The sequence below is a fragment of the Oryza glaberrima genome, chromosome 9 (assembly GCF_000147395.1).
Source record: "Oryza glaberrima chromosome 9, OglaRS2, whole genome shotgun sequence".
NCBI classification, from domain to species: domain Eukaryota; kingdom Viridiplantae; phylum Streptophyta; class Magnoliopsida; order Poales; family Poaceae; genus Oryza; species Oryza glaberrima.
Genome location: NC_068334.1, coordinates 4,257,207 through 4,279,253, shown reverse-complemented (window position 1 = coordinate 4,279,253; position 22,047 = coordinate 4,257,207). Strand labels below are relative to the sequence as shown.

At 44.3% G+C, this 22,047-nt stretch overlaps 1 protein-coding gene and 2 pseudogenes across 2 annotated transcripts; all 3 read left to right on the top strand.

Annotated features, from left to right (window-relative positions):
* Positions 1 to 894: 894 nt before the first annotated feature.
* Positions 895 to 4,110, top strand: LOC127784917 (dimethylnonatriene synthase-like). Of its 2 annotated transcripts, none has more exons than XM_052312336.1 (2): positions 895 to 1,857; positions 3,160 to 4,110. In XM_052312336.1, the coding sequence occupies exons 1-2, from the start codon at positions 916 to 918 to the stop codon at positions 3,790 to 3,792; spliced, it is 1,575 nt and encodes a 524-aa protein (XP_052168296.1). In that variant the 5' UTR covers positions 895 to 915; the 3' UTR covers positions 3,793 to 4,110. The 2 variants fall into 2 exon arrangements, with proteins under 2 accessions (XP_052168296.1, XP_052168295.1); XM_052312335.1 differs by having other exon boundaries at positions 3,112 to 4,110.
* Positions 4,111 to 11,375: 7,265 nt separating this feature from the next.
* LOC127784668 (uncharacterized) lies at positions 11,376 to 21,542 on the top strand (annotated as a pseudogene).
* On the top strand, positions 16,324 to 16,828 carry LOC127785491 (uncharacterized; annotated as a pseudogene).
* Positions 21,543 to 22,047: the final 505 nt, after the last annotated feature.

Genomic DNA, 22,047 nt, shown 5'->3' with positions numbered 1-22,047 from the left:
TCCCAGCGCGATATGGCTTGCATCATCTTTTTCGCTCAATAGTCTAGTGAGATTGATGGTATATTTGTGACATGCATCCTAAATACTTCCTCTGTTTTATATTATAAGACTTTCTAGCATTACCTATATTCATATATATATATATATATGTCTAGATTCATTAACATATATATGAATATGGGCAATGCTAGAAAGTCTTATAATACGAAATACAGCAAGTATTTATGTGAACAGTATATTTTTAAATTTAATTCGGTAGGTATGAGATCTGTAACCAGCAGAAAGTCATCGTTGCAGGGAAATTGGAAAATGGCCTGAGCTACCTAACGTTCAGACGAGCTAATTTTGGTTCCCTAGAGAGAGCTGTCTGGGAGGAGTCAGGGTCACAGTGACTTCAGTAACATTCTACGATAATCATAAGTCTAAATCTTTATAGAAGCGAATTTTTTATTGAGTTATTTGTGAGGCTACGCTCCCAATTTAAATGAGGTTATTTGTCGGTTCAAGTTCTGATTTAAAATGTTACAAATATCTGGTTGGATATAGATGCCGGGTAAAAAATACATTTCTCTAAAAAAAATCTATCTACTTTTTATAAAAGCAGGGCCAAGAGCCTTCTCTCTAAAAAAATATTATATCAAAATAAGCTTATATTATAAGTAACTACTGTATTAGAGTTTGTAAAAGTCAGAACAAATATATTATGGCTAGCTACAGTGAAAGACATTTACACTGGAGTTGGATAACGTGAAAGGCATATATTCTAACCATTTCGTTTTTTATTAGTATGCGGGAAATTCATGAAAAATGAAGATATTTTTGGATGGAGGTACTACAACCCATTCTAACCCTTATAAATTTTCATAGCGCTGCAACATCGATCTATATACCCATTACAGCACTTACCAATAAGCAATGGAGTTACTACCATCATGGGCAACTTTCTTTGCCGTCATGGTCGCCACCGTTGTCTTCGCCTTCTTCCTCCAGGCCGTTCTGCTCCGCCGCCGCGGAGCTTACAAGCTCCCTCCCGGACCAAAGCCATGGCCGATCATCGGCAACCTGAACCTCATCGGCGCGCTGCCGCACCGCTCCATCCACGAGATATCCAAGCGCCATGGCCCCATCGTGCAGCTCTGGTTCGGCTCCTGCCCCGTCGTCGTCGGCTCCTCCGTCGAGATGGCCAAGCTCTTCCTCAAGACTAACGACGCGGTGTTCGCCGACCGACCCAGGACCGCCGCCGGCAAGTACACTGCCTACGACTGCGCCGACATCGTCTGGTCGCCCTATGGCGCCTACTGGCGCCAGGCGCGCAAGATGTGCGTCGCCGAGCTCTTCAGCGCCAGGCGGCTCGAGTCGCTCGAGCACATCCGCCACGAGGAGGTGCGCGCGCTGCTGCGTGACCTGCACAGCGCCGGCGTGGCGGGGAACGCCGTGCAGCTCGGGGACCACCTGTCCATGGCGACGCTCGGCGTGATCTCGCGCATGGTGCTCGGAAAGAAGTACGTCGAGAAGCAACCGGCCGGAGCCGAAACGGCGTCGTCGCCGCCGACGACTCCGGAGGAGTTCAAGTGGATGATGGATGAGCTGTTCCTGATGAGCGGCGTGCTCAACATCGGTGACTTCATCCCATGGCTGGGTTGGCTGGACCTGCAGGGGTACGTCAGGAGGATGAAGAAGGTGAACAGGTTAATGCACCGGTTCCTGGACCGTGTCCTTGACGAGCACGACGAGCGGCGGCGGTTACAGGGGGATGGCTTTGTGGCCAGGGACATGGTGGACGTTCTCCTGCAGCTCGCCGATGACCCTAATCTCGACGTCCAGCTTACCCGGAATGGTGTCAAGGGTATTACCCAGGTAATTCATCATGCTCTGAGACCTCAGTAACAACACAAGGTTTTGAAATCTCAGTACGACCGAATTTTATATTGGGTTGTTTAAGGCTGCATATGTCTAGATATATCCGGTTGGATATAGAAACCAGGTAAAAAATATCCTTCTCTGAAAAAAAAAGTAATACATCAACCATATTCATATATTATCGAGGTTTTCTTTCCCTATTTTATGTCTTGGCAATTGAAATTTTGTTCACTCCTATTCCATAATTTAGTACGGAATACAATATACCTTATCAATACTTATCTGGATAGGGATTTTTCTAAATTGAACTAACGTGTGAAAAAAAAACCCGCAAAATCTAAATCGAGAGACATCTCGTTTTAGTGCTAACAAGTGACGTCATCAGATGTTGTCCAAATATATTACTTGTCTATCAAGTAAGTATAAAATATGTTCCTACCACCTTTGCTCCAAATAAATTTTTCTCTTAATTTAGTCATCCGAACTACGATCCAAATACACTATTGTCTCCGTAACAATTAAATATTTACAACAAGATCTTACATGATTATATTTTAATGAAAAAATACAAATTAATTTTAGATTTTACTAAACTACATCTTAGATATATGTAAGTAAATTTAATAAGGCCTAAAAGAAATTTATATATATTATAGCAGTAACTTAAGAAAAAGAAAATAACTTGTCACGGCATTATAAGTAAATCAGTTGTGGGGTAACACATCAATTAAATCTAATTTCTAGATAGACTTATGTTTTTACCCCACAACATATTTACTTTTAATGCGATAACAAGTTACTTTCCTTTTCTTCTAAGTTACTTATATAATATATGTAAATTACTTTCAGGCTTTATTGAATTTACTTTTATGACTAAGAAGCAATTTAATAAAATCTAAAAATAATTTAGATAAATTATAAAAGTAATTTATATTTTTTCAGAAAAAATATAATCATGAAATCGGATCGTAAATCGGATGAGTAATTTAAGAGAAAATTCTATAAGAACAAAAAAAAAAGCATGCACTTTTGGGTCTACTAGACTACTAGTAGCAATTGGATATGAGATTAAGGTCGCTGGTTACGACAATCCAGCGTACGGTCTCGTCGTAGTCACGTCAAAAAAAAATATAATAGTGTTCACAGCTTGAAATTTTCCCTCTGTGCAAGTCGAATTTAACTTTTCTTTCTAATAAATATAGTAATTTTGTATTGTCTAATTTTTATCCTATTTTTTGATATAATTATTAGGACGACATTTTGATACAGTGCACCGTTTGGCATATATGCCTTGTGCAGAACCTTGTCACCGGTGGCGCGGACACCAGTGCAGTGACCGTGGAATGGGCCATGTCAGAGGTCCTGAAGAATCCGGCGATCCTTGCCAAGGCCACCAAGGAGCTAGACAACGTCGTCGGCAGTGGCCGCTTGGTGACAGAGAGCGACATCCCGCACCTCCCCTACGTCGACGCCATCATGAAGGAGACGATGCGGATGCACCCGGTGGCGCCGCTGCTGATACCCCGGATGTCCCGCGAGGACGCCACCGTCGCCGGCTACGACGTCCCCGCCGGCACGCGCGTGCTCATCAACACGTGGACCATCAGCCGCGACCCGTCGCTGTGGGACTCGCCGGAGGAGTTCCGGCCGGAGCGGTTCGTGGGAAGCGGGATCGACGTCAAGGGGCGAGACTTCGAGCTTCTGCCGTTCGGCACCGGCCGGCGGATGTGCCCCGGGTACAGCCTCGGTCTCAAGGTCATCCAGCTCGCCCTCGCCAACCTGCTGCACGCCTTCTCCTGGAACCTCCCCGACGGCATCGCCGCCGGCGAGCTGAGCATGGAGGAGATCTTCGGGCTCACCATGCCGCGGAAGATCCCTCTCCTCGCCGTTGTCAAGCCCAGGCTGCCGGACCATCTCTATGCCGAGCCATGATGCATGACGCACCATGCGTCGATGTGGGCGTGCATGCATGCGCGTCTTCTGCATTCGACGAAGCTATAGGCTCCAGTTCAAGAATATAAAACTCCCTAATGCGTCGAATAATAGAACTAGGGTGGTTTAAATAATCGTACAGTAGCTCTGCAAGATATGCAAGCTCAAAATGTTATCACCTGCACTATAGACGTATGATGGTAAGTCATTTGTTGAGACGGATATGTCCAGTCCATCAACGGCTCCATCCTAAATAAAGGAATTTTATGTTTGCCACAAGTCGATGATCAAATTTATTTTTATGTTTATTTTATTCTTTATCTTTATCTTTACGGATTAGATACCTACTTAAAATATCCGTAAAGTTTTGCCAAAATTTTGACAATTCACTGCTAGAGAAAGGGGGTTTTACTCCCGATTGGTAACCCCAATATTCCCGGTATGCAACCGGCACCATGAATCCGGGAGGTGAAATAACCGGGATTAAAGTTCCGGTTAGTATTACCAATCGAGACTAAAGATGGAGCCAAGCCAGGTCCGGTTGCCATTTTTTTCTTTTCTTTCATTGTTTTTAACATTGAAAATTGATTTCACTCCATCCCAAAATAATCCCCAAATTGTGAAATCCCAAATCGATCCTCACAAATCACAGAACAAAAAGATCATCTCCAAATCCTCAAATCGATCATCTCCACACACACATCACAAATTCATAAAAAAAATTACACCACAAGTTCTAAAAATATCATCACAAATACATCACATATTCACATCGCACACAAATCAAATACATCACAAATTAATCACAAATCAAATCTGCATTTGAATCACAAATTCTAAAAAAATAACTCAGATCCAACCGAGGCGTAGGCCGCTGGCCACCGGCCACCACCGCGCAGGCCGCCGCCCGCCGCGCCTCCCTCTGTCACCGGCCTCGCTAGCTCCATTGCGTGCTCGCTCACTTGAGAGGATAAGTAAGAGGAAAAGAACGAAAGGAAATGGAGAAGATAAGAAAAGAGTGCAGGAGGATAAGGGTAGAGGTGGTTGGAGGATAAGTGCTAGGGATTATATATTATCTGCCAATTTTAAGTCCCGGTTGGTGTTTCCAACCGGAATAAAACGGGTAGGAGGGCGGACACTTTTTCAACCGGGACTGAAAATGATATGTAGTCCCAGTTGGTGTTATCAACCGGGACTAAAGATCATAAAATGGTTGTAGGCTTTTCAACCGGGGTAAAGATGATTTTTAGTCCTGATTCTTTTTGTAACCGGGACTATTGTGATTTTCGGTTGACCCAACAAAGATTAGTTCTCCAGTAGTGATTTGACCCTTTTAGAAAACTTATTTGAAGAATAGTCCATGTCAAAAACATATTGCAAAAATAGACCAAAACCTTAGCGCCTGTGGTATTGGCGCTCAATCCAATGATATGATGTATAGTGGCTACTCGGATAGGTTTTTAGCGCCAAAATATGTGGCGCTAAGACATTATAACTCAGCGCTAAACCCATTAGCGCTGAGGTTTTGGTATATTTTTGTAATAAATTTTTGACATGGTCTTTTCTTCAAATAAGTTTTTTAAAAGGTCAAATTGCCAAAATTTATCCGTCGACTACTCCAGCGTGTTGCTCCTCGCGGGCGCGTCTGTTCGGGAGTCCGGATCCTGTATGCTCAGATTGTACTCCCCTCCCGGCTCATTGCTCCCGTACATCCGATACTGCCCCAATCGGACAATGTACACATCCATAGAAGGCCAAAAGGCCTGGGGCCGGACGGCCCAGCCCTAGTACAACACGGCTTAACTGGGTCAGTCCTGTGCAGGCCCGACCCAACCGTTGGGTTGTCACTACTACAGAATAGATTTTCCTGGACGCCCCCGCCTTTTGTTTCCATACGGTTCGTAAGTGAAACCGTAAGGAAAAATAGGGGACAGGCTCCAGGCTGTCGCCCGCACGTGCAGATCCGGCGGAGGGGGGTTTGGGGGCAGTGGATCCGGCGGCGCTCGCCCCATCCCCTCCTTCCCCTTGCAGATCCGTGGGAGGGGCGGTGGATCGGGCGGCACGAGGCGGGAGGAGAGCACGCGGCGGCCACGGGTGACAGCGGCGGCGGCGCGCCCCCCCCCCCCTCCCTTCCCGTGCAAATTCGGCGAAGGGGGGGCTTGGGAGTGGCGGATCCAGCGGCGCCCGCCCCCTTCCCTCCTTCCCCTTGCATATCCGGGGGGAGGGGGCGGCGGATCCGGCGGCGCGCGGCGGGAGGAGAGCACGCGGCGGCGGCGGCGGCCGCAGGCGACAGCGGCGGCGGAGCGCGCCCCCTCCCCTTCCTCCCTCCCCGTGCAGATTCGGCGGAGGGGAGGCTTGGGGGCCGCGGATCCGGCGGCGCCTGCCCCCTCCCCTCCTTCCCCTTGCAGATTCGGGGGAGGTGGCACGAGTCGGCCGGCGCCGCGCGGCTCTCCTCTCCTCCCTTGTAAATCCGGCGGAGGGTAAGGGGACCGGCGGAGCGGTGGCATGCGTCGGCAACCGGTGACCGGATCTATCTCTCCCCCTCCTCTCTTTGTTTCTTGTGTTTTTTGTGTGTGATTTGTTCATGTGAGATGTGTTCATGTGATGTGTTCTTGTTGATGTGTGATGTCTTCTCTTGATGTGTTCGGCAGCGGGCGACCGCGAGGGCGACGGCGGCGGCGGCCGACCGCGAGGGTGACGGCGGCGGGCCTCGGCTAGGCAGCGGCAGATTAGGGTTAGGGTTAGGGTTTCTTTTTTCTTTTTTTGTTAATCGGTTTTCCCAGACGACTGGGTGCATGCGGGCCGCCCACCCGCATGCGAAAATTGGCTAGCCCGCACGGAAAAATTGGTGTTGTAGTAGTGTGTGCATGGTCCTCTACCTCGACAAGGTGGACTGGCCCAGCACGGCAAGGTCCAATGATCAGGGAGGCAAAATAGACTTATTTCAGCCAATAAGCATGGCCCAAAGAAATGAGGGACACATTATAGACTTTTTCCAGCCATGCAAGCTAAATAGATTTATTCTAAGGAGGAGCACGGTGGGTTTTTGTGCCTAGGCCGCTGATGCAGCCCGTGGGCAGGCACTACCCGGCCCAGTAGGTTGCATCGTGCCAGCCTGACTATTCTCAGGCTCAGGCCTGGTCATGGCCAAGCCAGGCCAGGCCGACCGGCCCATTTGGCCATCTATATACACATCCTCAAACTCATGTCCTGCTATGCTGCCCTCGAGTCTGCGCTAGGATAAAGTCATGGATGCCATAATTGTTGAAATGCACGCAGCTAAGTTGTAATGCTCTACTTTATTTCTTTTGCATCAATCGTTCTTATCTTTAACTGGTTAGATTGGCAAATTTTGAGCCTTTTGGAGAGTTTAGTTTTCCTAGCTGTTAGACGATCGGTACTCCTAGCGGCTCACCCACTAGGCCACTAGACACGCTTCACATCTAACTTCCGTTGTCATAGCCTTAGCTCCTCAAGCGAGGAGGAGTGGCACCCCTTTTTTGGGATTCGGCCAGGGAGCGGGTGCGCGGAAACGAGGTGATAATCGTGCGAAGCATAGGGATAGGCAGTTTAGACAGGTTCAGGCCGCTTCAATGTTCTTGCTCTATATGATGAAGCTTACAATTAGTTCTTAGTGTTTATATAAGTAGGAGAGGATGAACCCTTCAGTGTTATGAGGCTAGAATCTAACTTACCTCCTCTCTTTTTTAAGTGGCCTTTGGTCTTTCCTTTATAGTTGCAAGGGGATATCACAATGATCGGTTTCTTACAAATGGGCCTCAACATAGGGGTTAGGTATATGTTGGTCGTGGTTCTTCTTGGTGAGTGGGCCTGGTCGTCAAGCCTAGATGGAACGGAGACCTTGCCGACCCGCCGCGTGTCCTGAGCATGCTAGCAAAGCTTGGAGTAGAAGCCTGAAACACGGTTGACGCCCGTGGGCCCACCTATCAGCCACGGATAAGAGAAACTGCGAGATGGTTGTGGCTCCAGTCTCGCGGCACGGCAGTCAATCATACTGCCTGACAGTCCACGCTTATCCACACAGGGGTGGTGAAAGCCTATCGCGAGGCTGGTGTGCATTGTCTTGTCACGTGTTGTTCAGGCGGCGTGCCGAGTTGGTATATGTCGCCTCACATTAAATGTAAGGCTTGGTGGGGTCCATGCACTGCTGCTCCCCTGAGTACTCGGGAGCAGAAGGCGGATGTGCCCCAAGCATGGCATAGTGGGACCGTGCAGATGTGTCCTGAACACAGCCCGTAGAGGGCATGCTCAGGAGCTGGCTGTAGATGTGCCCCGAGCATAGCCCGCAGGTGGCTGCGCTTGGGGTGGCTTTGCTTCTGAGCATAGCCCCCTACCTGCAACCAGCGAAACCCTAGCTCCCAAGTTGATGTCATCGACGCTGCCACCACTGCCATCATCGTGCTCGCCGTAGTCCGTTGCCGCCATCATCACCACTGTAGCAGTCCGCCATCACCAGATCTGTGAGGATGGATTCTGCTGTTGCCGGATCTGTGAAGGAGGGGGAGGCCGACGATGGCGGAGACGGTGAATGCACGTCGCCCCCTGCCGCCACCACCAGATCTGTGGACGGGGAGGGCCGCGACGACAGATCTGTGCGGGGGAGAGTCGCCACTGCCGGATCGGTGCGCGTGGGAGTGCCACGCCACTACCACCGTCAACGCGCGCCTTCTCCATCGACCTCCTCGTGCACAGTCCGCCGTTGCTCCCGCCGCAATCTGTCGGAGCCGCAGTGGGAAGAGAGGAGAGGAGAGGGGGTGAGAAGCCGTCGGAGCCACTCGGGTGAGTAGAGGAGAGGGGGTGAGAAGAGAGGAGATGAGTGGGAAGAGGAGATGATAAGGGAGGATTGGGCTGAGAGTGAGGAGTGGAGGGAGGAAATTAGATATTCTAAGGTGGTGGTGGGCTGATGGTCCGCCTACGAACAGGGGCAGAACTAGAATAAAATGAAGAGGGGTTCCACTCGCTTGCTTTACTCTGGTTTGAATCAAATTTAGCTTGATGTGGGTGCCTATGTTTAAACTGACGGGGTATATATATGGTGAAAATAGATAAATTATAGGTAAATTTTTTTTGAACCAGGTTCCTGGGCACCCCCTTAGTTATACTAGCTCCGCCCCTGGCTACGAAAATCGGTTTTTTTTATTGCATGCGAGTGTACCTGTAAAAATTGATTTTTGCATTCGAGTATTTTAAGGAGCCGTATATGAAAGCGTATATGAAAGTGTAGGCCAATTTTATAGGTACGGCCAATTACGGTCCACACGTAACCTACAGGGGCTCTCGTCTGGAAAAAATGCTTTTTAGTAGTGAGTTCTAATTAAACAGTGGAAACAATCTTAATCAATATATAGCATGGAGTATATAGGTATCAAATCGATCGATGCCATATGCCAGGATATATAATTACTGGAAGTTTTAATTACTAGTAACTCATAGCCAGATAAGCACTGATAATACTGTATAAGTACATACGGCCGGGATACAGCTAGCGTGGCCATATATATTTGCTGCCCGTATTACTGTGAGATATAAATGAAAAGAAAAGAAATAATGAATGTGAGTCATCGTCACCAGCAAATATGTATGCGTATAACTTTTGAATTCATGTTGTTTGTGCAACAGAAAGAAAATTAATAGTCCAGCAAGATGATGAGTTGTAAAATATTGTCTGTATCTATATATATAACTGCATGTGAAGGTTTGCTTTAAATTTGGGCTGCTAGCTAGTTAGCGCTGCGGTGCTTCCAAAATCAAAAGAAAAGAGAAGAAAAAGGGAAGAAAAAGTTGGCGTCATTCATTTTGTAGTTTTGTACTAGCTAGGTATGTATTTGCTTAATTACGACGCCAGCCTCAGCCTTTCTTTCTCTTTTGAGCATGTAGCAGCTGGTTATAACGTTGTTAGATGGGAAGTGTTAATTAGCTAGGCTGCTAGCTAGGCATGTAGACACCTGGCATGGCGTGCACAGCCTCCATGGCCAGTTGTGCTGATGATCCTTCAACTCACGGTCTCACGCCTGCCTTGCATGCATCCACGCTCGATCGGTTGAGTTTTGTATGTATCCATCTTTTTCTAGCACATATATATAGCCAAAAAGTGGCAAGTACTCTTTCCGTTTCACAATGTAAATTATTCTAACATTTTTCACATTCATAATGATGTTAATGAATCTAAATAAATATATATGTCTAAATTTATTAACATCAATATAAATGTGAAAAATGCTAAAATGACTTACATTGTGAAACGGAGGAATAGTAAACATATATCTGTACGTAGTACACGCGTTCTAAACTTGTGTGTTCTGAACACGCGCGCGCGTTCTGTCTCCCGCATATCGATATATATCAAAGTTAGTACTTCTCTCCATTTAGCTAGTTCTTCCATTTCCACGACTCCATATATCCAATTTTTCTCATTTTCTATTTTGCGCGCACATACACACACCGGCGCTTCGAACTGCTGCTGGTGGTAGTATTGCCGTGCCCGTATAGCCAGCCGCCGTTTCTCCGTATACCGTAGCTACTTTCAGGTAAATTAACCGATCTGGCCTGGCTGTGCTCCACCTCTGTATGTTTTGGTATTCAACCCGGCCATCCATAGATCTGTATTGTACTCCCTCCGTTTCAAAATGTTTGACACCGTTGACTTTTTAGCACATGTTTAACCGTTCATCTTATTTAAAAGAATTTGTGAAATATGTAAAACTATATGTGTACATGAAAGTATATTTAACAATAAATCAAATGATATGAAAAGAATAAATAATTACTTTAATTTTTTAAATAAGACGAATGGTCAAACACGTAATAAAAAGTTAATGGTGTCAAACATTTTAAAACGGAGGGAGTATTATATTTCCATGCATATGCGTGTCGACCGGTCTCAATAGACTCCACCCACACCTGCTGCTTGCTCTCTCTTATTAAATCTTCACGCTGGTCGGATCTCTTTTCCCCTTTCTTTTCCGTTCAGATCTATACCCACCATAAACAAATTTGGATAAAATCCAGATTAATTTTTAGGATTGGATTTTAATTAGCTTTGGTGTTTTTTTTTTACTTCGCCCCTCCCTCTCCTTTTCCCCTTAATCTTGCTTCTCATTTTTGTTTTCTACAGAAAACAATATATCTATCTTCTTGATGTCTGTTGCTTTTCTTGAGTCCATGCTCAAACGATCCGTATTTGTTAACTTTTGTTATATTCATGATTTGTTCCGTATGCAGATCTATTTGCTGAAGAAAAAAACTTCTAAACCTGCTTAGAGAACAAATCATGAATATATTATAAGTCGTTTAACTTTTTTTCTTAGTCAAAGTTATTTATGTTTGATAAAGTTTATAGAAAAAAATAGCAACATTTACAACACCAAACTAGTTTCATTAATTTTAATATTGAATATATTTTGATAATATATTTATTTTGTATTGAAAATATTAGTATATTTTTATATAAACTTATTCAAACTTAAAGAAGTTTGAAAATAAAGTTAAACAATTTATAATATAAAACACAGAGAGTATCATCCTTAATTAAATATATATTTGGCAGGGGGTGCGAGAGAGACATGGAGAACGCAACTGCTTGTGGAGGGGCACCACAACCACAAGTTAGTGAGGAGAGGCAGAAGAAGATGAAGCACAAGGCAGCTCAGGAGATTGCTGATGGCAGCAGCACTAGTGACATATTACATGCTGCTGCTGATGGTGTGTGCTTCCCGCGTGGTTCAAGTACAGCCCCCATGTTGCTCGCGCAGCCACAGCATACTCCCTCTGTCCCGGAAAATGTCGATTCTTGGATTCCCGAGGTGAGTTTAGTACTAAGGTGAAAATACCAAAATACCCTCATTGAGTACATTCATTCGTCAGCATGGTCGCTATCTATATCCATTAATTAGTACTACTAGTACAGCACATACAGGAAGCGTCTATGAAAAAAAAAGGCAAAATAAATTGAATTTTTGCACTGCCGAAAGAAGAGACATCTGAATTCATATGCAAGAACTAATTTTTACACTTGCCGAGAAAAAAAAAAGAACTAATTCAGATGCAAACTGAGAAAAAAAGGATTGCTCTGAATTCAGATGCAAGAACTAATTTGTACACTTGCCGACGGAAAAGATAACATCCCTCCGATCTGAAAAAAACTGATTTTAATTCACCTGCATGAACTAGCAAGTACCAAGAACATAGAAAAACCAAGAATAGAGAAAAAAAAAGAAATTTGCATCAGATCCGTCAACGGCACCGCATCCACCAGTCGCCTCCACCTTCTCCTCCATGAAAACAGCATGCCATTGCCTTCGCCGCCGCTGCATCCATCCAACGCCACCGCCGCCTTGATTGGATCTGCCTCCTGCGGGCCTTCCTCAACCGCCACAGCCCAGCCGCCGCATCAGACGCAGAAAATCGTGTGTAGAGGAGAGTGAGGGGTGGGGCAGGACTGCGGGAGGGAGGGGGAGAGGGGTGGAGAGGGTAGGACGATAGGAGGATCAGCGAGGTTGCGCATCTGGATGCCGCCGCGAGAGAACGAGAGAGAGAGAAACGCGAGAGGCTTGGGAAGAGATAAGGTTTGCGCATGTGAACGAGGAGACGAGAGATTGTTGCCCTCCATATTCATTAGTATGGAGTTAACGTTTCTGGTTTTTTGTGCTAGAATCGGTTTTTTGTGGGACAAACCCCTCCCTCCAGGATTCGATTTATTGTGGGACAGAGGGAGTAAGGTAAATGCATAACCATGTTTCTAAAAATTAATTAATCCTTAATCCTTATACTCCACATTAACTGAGGCACTATGGTACTCGGGCACCAAGATTTAAATGAATATAACATTCTTTTATAAGTAATATTTAGGTATGAGCATTAACTTCTTTACTAAGTAGTTCATAAGTTTGAACTCGATTTGAACTTTTTTTTTTAGATTTTGATTCTAGGTAATATAGCATCTAAACATATAATTAATATCATTAGTTAGGTATGTAATAATAGACTGTGAAATAAAATTGAATTTGAGTTGTTTTGTTGCTAATTATAGGTATGAATCAAATTCTTATACCTAGGTATATTCTCACAACATGAAACATTTTAAAAATTTTGAGTGAATTTATATATTTCATATCTTGGTGTCCGGGCACCATGGTGCTACCTCATTTCTCAACATAAAATAAAAGAGAAGAGGGTATATGAGAAACAGAAGCAAAACGTAGTCACATATATACCATGACGTATACGATGACACGATGTTGTCAAGCTAATGTAGGGAGCGTCTGAACGAAAATTAAAAAAAATGTAGTATAACAAATTTAAATAGGTAATAATAAAAACAATGTTGTGGTTTTTTTGGGTGGGGGCATGGCTAACAGACCGTGTAATGAATATATTCAGAAAAAGTTCATTTTGAACCCTCCAACTACTAAAACTGGCAACATGACTCCCTCGACTGTTTTGAGATTTTTTTTTAAGCTGAGGTGACATCCATGTTGTAAATTTAAAAATATACTCGGGCCCCCAATATAAGTGACTACCTCACTTCTTTCTACTCCACCTCTCCCCTTTCTCCTCTCTCTCCATGAGCAGCACTAGCGAGGGTCACGTGGATCCGGACATCCGGCCACACCCTGCCATAGCGCATAGCTCCCGTGGAGCGCCCAAAGCACCTAGTACAGGTCAAGCTCGCTGGCCACGGCTCTGGCTCAGGGGAAGTACTTTTCATCCTTGTGCAACCCACAGCGGGAGTCAATGCCGAGCTCACCGAGGAGGAGCGAGAACCCAGCGTCAAGCAAAAACCCATCCCATCGCGCAACGCCATCCGGCTGCACACTTCATTGGTGTTCTCTGCCTTCTACGGTCGCACGAACGTCAGAGAAGGCCATGTTGCTCAGCACCTACACCCATAGGTCAGGGTTGAAGTACAGGTTACCAAAGAAGTTGTTCTTGTCGTTCGTCATCGCAAAACCACCTAGGCTCGCTAACGTGGCTATCCAGGATCACCATGAGTAGATGATGCCGTCCTCCCCGAGCTTGTCTACCACGGCCTGAATGACTTGATCAGCGCGAGGTCGAGGAACCTCAGGAATCAGGATGGTTGCCTCGACGCCAGTGACAGTCTCGGCAAGGTTGTGGGCTAGGAACGACATCCACACGGTGAGCAATGGCAGCGACACGTTGGTCACCAATGTGATCGAGGGTAGGTAGGTCCTCCATGAAGAACCCCAAGACAAACAATTTCTTGGTGATGGCATCCACTGACTCCAGGTGCAATGGCACGTTAACATGGGCCAGCTTCATTCGCTGCCCCGCCTCATTGACGATCCACTGCGATGACGTTAACAGTGTGACATATACTCTTGCACCATCTACGGCTGCAGTAAAAGAAACAACCCAATGAGTGAGGAGCAAGCTGTAAAAGAACTTTGTTGGTGCTGCTCATGGTTGTGGAGAGAGAGAGAGAGGGGGGAGAGGGGAGTGGGGAATGGAGGTGGAAGATGAGTCACATACATATGGGCCCCACGTCTACTGTTTAATTCTTTCATGCTTGGGCTGCCATGTTGATGTCACGTCAGTGAAAACCGCCCTAAAAAAGCCTAGAGAGTCGGTTTTTTCTGGTTTCAAGAGTTGAAGAGGTCTTATATTTGAGGGACTAAAATTTGACTTTTTTCCTATTATGATACCGTAGTTGGGCTTTAATTAAGGCCCACTTCAATTGGCTGCCCAAATGAAACACGAGATAGCTAGCTACAAGGGGATTAGCTAAAAGTTTAGTTTAGTTTAGCATCAAACTGTATGAAGTACACAAAGACAATGGGTCGGGAAGCAACTTCAGGTCTGCAACAACATATGCTATATATATGTAGTACATATAAGTACTTACACAATTTAATCCATGCTAGATTCCATATAATACCCTGGAAAACCTATAAAAGACATGTAATATAAGTGTGTATAATCCACGGTGTTCATAAATCAATCACAAAAGTGACATCAACAAAGATAATTCCCGATGTTTAGACCTACCTAGAATTTATAAATGCCCCGTACGTATACATCCCTTCACATGGGTTCCAAACAATACAGGTACATTTTTTTCTTTGTGTGTATGTGGGTGCGGGTGGGGGTGGAGGGATAAGGGAGGGGGTCGGCAAAAAAACATCCATGTACACAATGATAAAAACACACAATCTAATTGTGGCGGAGCTTGTTTTATAGGTTTGAAGAGGCCAATGTAAATAAAAAAACTCCCAAAAACAGAGATTGTTTTGCTATTTCGTTAATAGTAAAATATAAAAGTTAAGAAGTATCTCATTGAAGTTCTTGTAAAGCTTGTGGGGACCATGACCATGACCCCCTTTTTTTCTCTACAAGGCTTCAGCTTTGTTCATCAACCTCCTCTCTTTTTCCAAAAAAAGATTGATAGAAGTACAAATGTGCTTAGAGAAACATGCTACCTATCCCTGGTAACACACCTTCTAACAATGGCCACAGCCAAATACATGGGCAAACCAAATGGGAATACAAGTCAAAGGACAACCGCTTGTTTCGACATTATTACATTCAAGTCAATTTGTGCTGATAGACACTAAGCTCGCATCTCCACCGGCACTAGTGCCATGAGCTCTCTATGTAAACTAAGTATTCTCTTTCCGTTCCCTACTCCTATCATGGGAGGTCAATACAAGATATAGCAGGCGTGGACAAAATGGGCCTAACACAAGATGGCAGTTTGATCAGCAAAGGACGCCGAAATGAGACATGAGCTAACAAGAGCAGTATTACAACATGTGGGTGTTCAAGCGCGCCTCCGGTGAGTCATGTGCACTGAGTAAGCCATCACCACATTCTGCCACGACGCTCAAGCACAATTCCTCAGAGTTAAGCATACAAGTCAACCATGTAATTGACGCAATGTTGTGTTAGCATAGATTAGTGCTAAAATATGGTACTAAATAAGTAAGGAAAAAGTACGAATTACCCCCTCGAAATATCGTGGTCGGTCGAATTTCCCCCCTAACCCGGAAACCAGACATAACTCACCCTGAACTTTTAATACCGGACGAATTACCTCCCTCGACCCAATCAAGAGCGGTTTTATCCTACGTGTCATACGCGTGGCAACACAGTCAGCATTTTCTTTTTTTAAAAAATGCTGGGGCCCACCTGTCATACACTCTCTCTTCTCTTCCCCTCTCTCTCTCTCAGCGCGGACACAGCGCGGCAGCTATAGCGTCGTCGTCTGCGCTGGACACGGAGGCCGCGGCGGCGGCGGCATGGGAAGAGCCGGCGGCGGCGAGGGACGCGGAGGCCATGGCGGTGCTGGACACGGAGGCTGCGTCGACGGCGGCCCCTACATGTGCCCCCCGCGAGATGGTCGTAGCCTGCGTCGACGGCGGCCCCCCGCAATGTGCCCGCCCGCCTACACGACCATGGCACTGGTAGCCGCGCCACCATACCGTGGACTGCTGGCCAGAGAGAACGAAGAAAACGAGCAGAAGTAGAAGAAAGAACAAAAAGAGGAAAAAAATGAAAGAACCAATGAGCAGCAGCACAAGCCGTCATCTTGGTCCGCTGCATAGACATGACCGCTGTGCATGCCGTCCGGCTGCCACACTGCATGCCGTCCTGGCTGCGTCTCGCCGTCGCTCAACCACGCCTCGCCGATGCACGGCCATGCCAAGCACCATCCGGCGGCACCACCACTGTCAAGCCGGGGAAGGAAAGGAACAAGAACAAGAACAAAGAATATGAAATAAAAAGGAGGAAAAGCAGGGAGGCAGTGCCCGTCGCCGTGCGTCCGCGCCTAGTGCCACAGGAGACCCACCGTCTGCCGCGTCAACCGACACAAGGTTGTCCATCGCCAGCCACCACACCATCCGCTACGCATCGCCACCGCTGACTGCACCGACGCCCGGCCGCGCCACGCGACGCTCACCTTTCACCTCCGCACGGCCGAGCGACGCACTTCCGCACTAGGATCGCGCCCGCGCCGTCTTCCCACGTCCCCTCACGACCACCCGCTGCCGCTTGACCTGCGTCTCGTGCCGCCGCCCACCACCCGCCCTAGCACGCTGCCGTGCGTGCCGACCGACCGCCGCCACGCGCCACCGTGCGGCGCCGAGAGAGAGGAAGTGGGGAAAGGGGAAAGAGGAGATGAGAGAGCAGGTGGGCCCTACCACTAAAAAAAGCTGACTAGATTGCCACGCGTACGCCACGTAGGCCAAAACCGCTCTGGATTGGATCGAGGGGGGTAATTCGTCTGGTATTGAAAGTTTAGGGTGAATGATGTCTGGTTTTTGGGTTTAGGGGGATAATTCAGCCGGCAACGATAGTTCAGGGGGTAATTCGTACTTTTTCTAATAAGTAAATATAATTGATTGTATCATTCCAAGAATCTAGATGTAACACTCATATTGAAATATCGGAAGCAATATGGCAGATGTGCATGACACTTATGACCATTACAATGCTTCTTAAGTGAGGTTCCTTCAAATTATCCAAATTAATTTTATGAGTTATTTTTCACTAGAAAACTATTTGTAACTCATGCCAACACACGCCACACTTGACAATGGCCACACCGACCAATTTAATAATCGAGTAAAAAACTATGGGAATGAGTAGACTCAGAGAACAAATGCTTCTTCAACTTCGCGTTCAACTCATTGTTGTCGTTGGACACAAAGCTCTCATCTCGGCCATTAGCAGAGTCAATTGTTCTTTTTGTTGACCATGTATTCCCTCTTCCTTCTACCACTAGAGTGGAGTATTGAATTGCCAGATATAGCAAGCGTACTCAACTAGACATGGCTAGGGCAAGCTGACAGTTCGAGCACATTACAAGGGCACATTGTCTAACAAGAGCAATCTTACAATATACGGGTGTTCGAATGCACATCCGGTGACTCATGCAATCTGAGTACAGATCGCATTGGTCGAACATGATGCTCAAGCAATGGTGTCTTAGAATTAAGAAAATAAACCATGTTGTTACCACGATCTTGTGCTAGCACAGATCTATGAAAAAAATGGAATAAATAAGAATGGGTGCATTGTGATAAGAATACCATCCCAAAAAAATTGTGTGAAATGTTAAAAGTACTTGTGTAAAGCTACATTCAAGTCAATCTGTGAGATGCATTACAGAAGGTGCGTATACCATCTAGGGCCATTAATCCCGATGTTTTTTAAGTGGAGTTCATTCACATTATCCAAATTTTATGAGCTGCAGGAAAACTCTTGCTACTTATGTAACTCATCCTTGCCAACATTAGTTTGTTTGCATGCATGCCATACTCAATATTGACTATACCAGTCAACTGAATATTCGGGTAAACCAGATGAGAGTGAGCACTCAAGGAACAAGTGACTCTTTCGTCAACTGAATATTCAACTCATTCGTGCACCATCGAATGCAAAGTTTATCTCATCTCAGCCACTTGCGAAAACAAAAGCTCGCTTTGTCGACCATGTATTCCCTCTCCCTCCTCCTATTACCACCATGAGAGGTCAAAGTATTGAACTACCGGATATAGTAGGCATACTTAACTATAGACATAGACATGCCTAGTGCAAATCTATAGTTAAGCAGAGCACATCACAACAGCACACGGGCTAACAAGAGCAATATTACAACATGCAAGCATTGGAGTCAACCTCTATTGAGTCATGTGGGTTGACTATACCATCGTAACAGTCCGACATGATTCCTCGGAGTTAGAAAATCAACCACATCATTGCCACAACCTTGTTTAGCACTAATTAGTGCAAAATATGAAACGAATTAAATAAGTAAATATGGAGGATGTGTATGCCACCGAGGACCATAAATCTCAATGTTTCTTAAGTAAGTGTATTCAGATAGTTCAAATTCTATGAGTGCATTTTGTAGGAAACAATTTGTAACTCTAGTTCCTGCTAACATAAGTCTGTTTGCACACGCGCCGTACTTGATACTGGGGCCACCGGCCCATAGAATATTTAGGTAAACCAAATTGGAATGAGCATATTCAAAGAATAAGTGCATCTTCCTCTTCACATGCAACTCATTTGTGTGTTGGACAAAGCTCTAATCTTGACCATCAGTGGAGTTAAGAGATCACTTTGTTGACCATCTATTCCCCCTCCCACTTCCTATTGCCACAGTGAAAGATCGAAGTACGTTGAACTACCAGATACTCTCTTCCTCCAAAAGTCTAACGCATATTTCATTTTCTGGTTTTTTTCCAAATGAGATGGACATATTTTTAGTCTCTGTGCTAAATTAAATCGGTGATCAAAATCCAAGAGCATAGTTATGGCATGCAGGCATTGGAACACACCTATAAGGATTTAATGTTGGATGATTGATTCATTGCAAAGTGCTCTACTGCCGTTTGACCACAATACCACAGAAAGAGGCAGATTGACCATATTGTCACAACAATCCTAGGTGAGAGTAGATCAATACTAAATATGGACTAAATGTCAGCGCAAATGATCATGTAATAATTCTCATTGATTGAGGAAATAATACATAAAGCCAATCCCCTTGCCTTATCTCTAGTCCTAACTTGTGGCAATAGAATTATATGAGATTGGCATAGGATAATGGGAGTGTGACGTATGGTGCTAGAGGGCATGGCCACATGGCCAATTTCTATTGTATCACCTTGCCCACATGGACAAGACTACTCTCTTCCAAACCATTACAATTAATTGTGTGTGGATCTAATGCAAAACGATTTCCATACTATAGCAAATCAAACCAAACAAAATTAATATATGATCAGACATCTCATTTTCTGATTTGAACCACCACTATGATGCCCTAACAATTATAGGTTTTAATGCAATTAGGGTATGCTAGAGTTCTTTGAAACAAATTTCTATTATTATGATGACATACAAACATCCTAGAATGTAAGAATCTATGTGACACCATTAACACTAGTAAATAATAGGAAGTTGCGGGGTGTATTGCATCACCTCATGTCTATTTATTCCCTTTTACTCAACAAACTTATTGGATTTGTGCCGTATAGCAAAAGTTGGAGATATAAATTATTTCTATTATCTTAAAAATGAACTTAAGAAAATTTTACAAAGGAATGTTTGTACCTTTGATTTAGTATTGGATATGTTCCAAGTGAGCAATTAGTAAGAATATCATAGAGAGGTCACACATGGATCGGATGTCCATCTAATATTTCTTTTTTTCTTAACGAAGAACTACTATTGCCTATTGAAACTAAAATGCATATTGTATGTGGTTCCTTCTCCAGTAGTTTAGTCGTTGTACATATTATTGCTAATATTTATCTATACTCTTTTGAAAAGAATCCAATGATGGTGGCAATGAATTTGCCATCCCACCTACTTCCAATGTAATTTTTACATATTACCCCTTCAACCTCTTAATATTACATAACAACTAGATCTAAATGGATAGCCACATATAAAATTAATGTGGATCGCCACATTTTCAGAAAATGTGGATAACACATTTCATGGTAAATATGATTTATCTATTTTAGCAAATATTGTGATATTTTTCCTTTTATCCGCAGCAAAGCACGTGCATTTAGCTAGTCAATAACATTCATGTATTAATTGTATTCCTCCTTTTAGGGTTATAATTCAAGTAATCAAAATGTGCTTGCAAATGGTGCCACAGACATACATACCAACAATTTGGCAATGCAAACACAAGTTCCTACTCAAACTAGAGAAGGACCAACTTTCACACAGCTACTACTCGGAGAGGAAGATTTTGACCTTCCTCCATATGTTCTAGATGAAGCTGAAGAGAATAATCAGTTCTTTCATCAAACCACGAATGAGTTCCTCAACTTGAACCAATTGGGAAACAATGGGACAAGAACTACTCAATTGGAACCTCAGGAGCATATGATGACATTTGGCTCCAGTTCTGGTATAGGTTCACAACTTTCAGGTTCTCAAGGAATAGAAGTAATTGATGTTGTAGGAGGTCTAACTTCACCATGGGGTACCTAGCTATATGAGGGTCATCTTGCACATCTAATGTCATATATCCGTGCATTTCATGACCCAGAGCAACAGACCCCTCCCAACCTTGTCATGCATCAATCTATTGGGCCAGTGTTGAATCACTATGCTCGTAGTGCACGGATGTCATATTCCATGAGATATCCAGAAAATGCAGTTACTTATGGACCTCAAAATGTTTATGGGTTTCCCCAGACCTATGGACATATCAACACACTGGACAACAGGAACTCTTGAGTTCCATTTCTTGCTTGAACAAGCAAAGAATCCAGAGAACAATGCCATGCGACTAATCAACATCAAGGGCCATGTACCTGCTTTCAGGTGCACACATTACTCATGCAACAGTCAGTGTTTTATTGCTTATTCCTAATTTCATTTTTTATTTTGCATATGCAGCGCTGATGCATTTGGAAGTCGTTTCATACAACATAAACTTGAGAGAGCAACACCAACAGAGTTACTTACGGTGTATGAAGAGATTGTTCCTTATACCTGCATGTTGGCTATTGATGTTTTTGCCAACTACGTAATCTAGAAGGTTCACCCAAGTGCATATTAACTTCTATTTTGAAACAAAAATATTTTTTATTCATACTTAACTACATCATGAATATACATTTTAAATTTTTTACAGTAAATAATGAAAATGTGGAACTTAGCTGAGCTAATTTTGTTTTACCCTTTCAGCTTCTTGGGTATGGACCTACCTTGTACAGAAGGGAACTCATCGGTAAACTAATTGGTCGTGTGGTAGCCTTGAGCCTTCACATGTATGGATGTCGAGTGATTCAGAAGGTAAAATCTGAACATACATTGCAACGAGCTGTTTTTGCACCATGTTAGCTAGGGTATTTCAAAGTAAATTCTGGCACATGCATTATTACAATACAACATATACTTTTTTCCCCGTCTCAAAAGTATTACAGAGGTGTTGTTTATTGTTAGAGGGCTTTTTGCTGCAATATTGATAGAAGTTCGTTAGATTTAAAGAACAACTTAAGTTAGTTTTCCCATTTATTTTTTGGTATATAATGTTATTTAAGGTGTTCCATGGATTCTTCTTTAATTAATTAATGCATATAATTTTGACGTGAGGTTGCAGTTAATCATAATGTGTAATTAGACTATTCTTTATATAATTTTCATTGCGTGCTTTAATTAATTAGGCTTTTGAAGTAAGTGATATGGATCAGAGGATAGAGATGGCCAACGAGCTTGGCAGAAAGTTGATGCAATGTA

Bases quoted from the DNA above. Each gene is read 5' to 3' on its own strand.
- LOC127784917 (XM_052312335.1), top strand. From the start codon at position 916: ATGGAGTTACTACCATCATGGGCAACTTTCTTTGCCGTCATGGTCGCC. The intron at 1,858-3,111 runs GTAATTCATCAT...TATAATTATTAG, and splicing joins GTGTCAAGGGTATTACCCAG to GACGACATTTTGATACAGTG.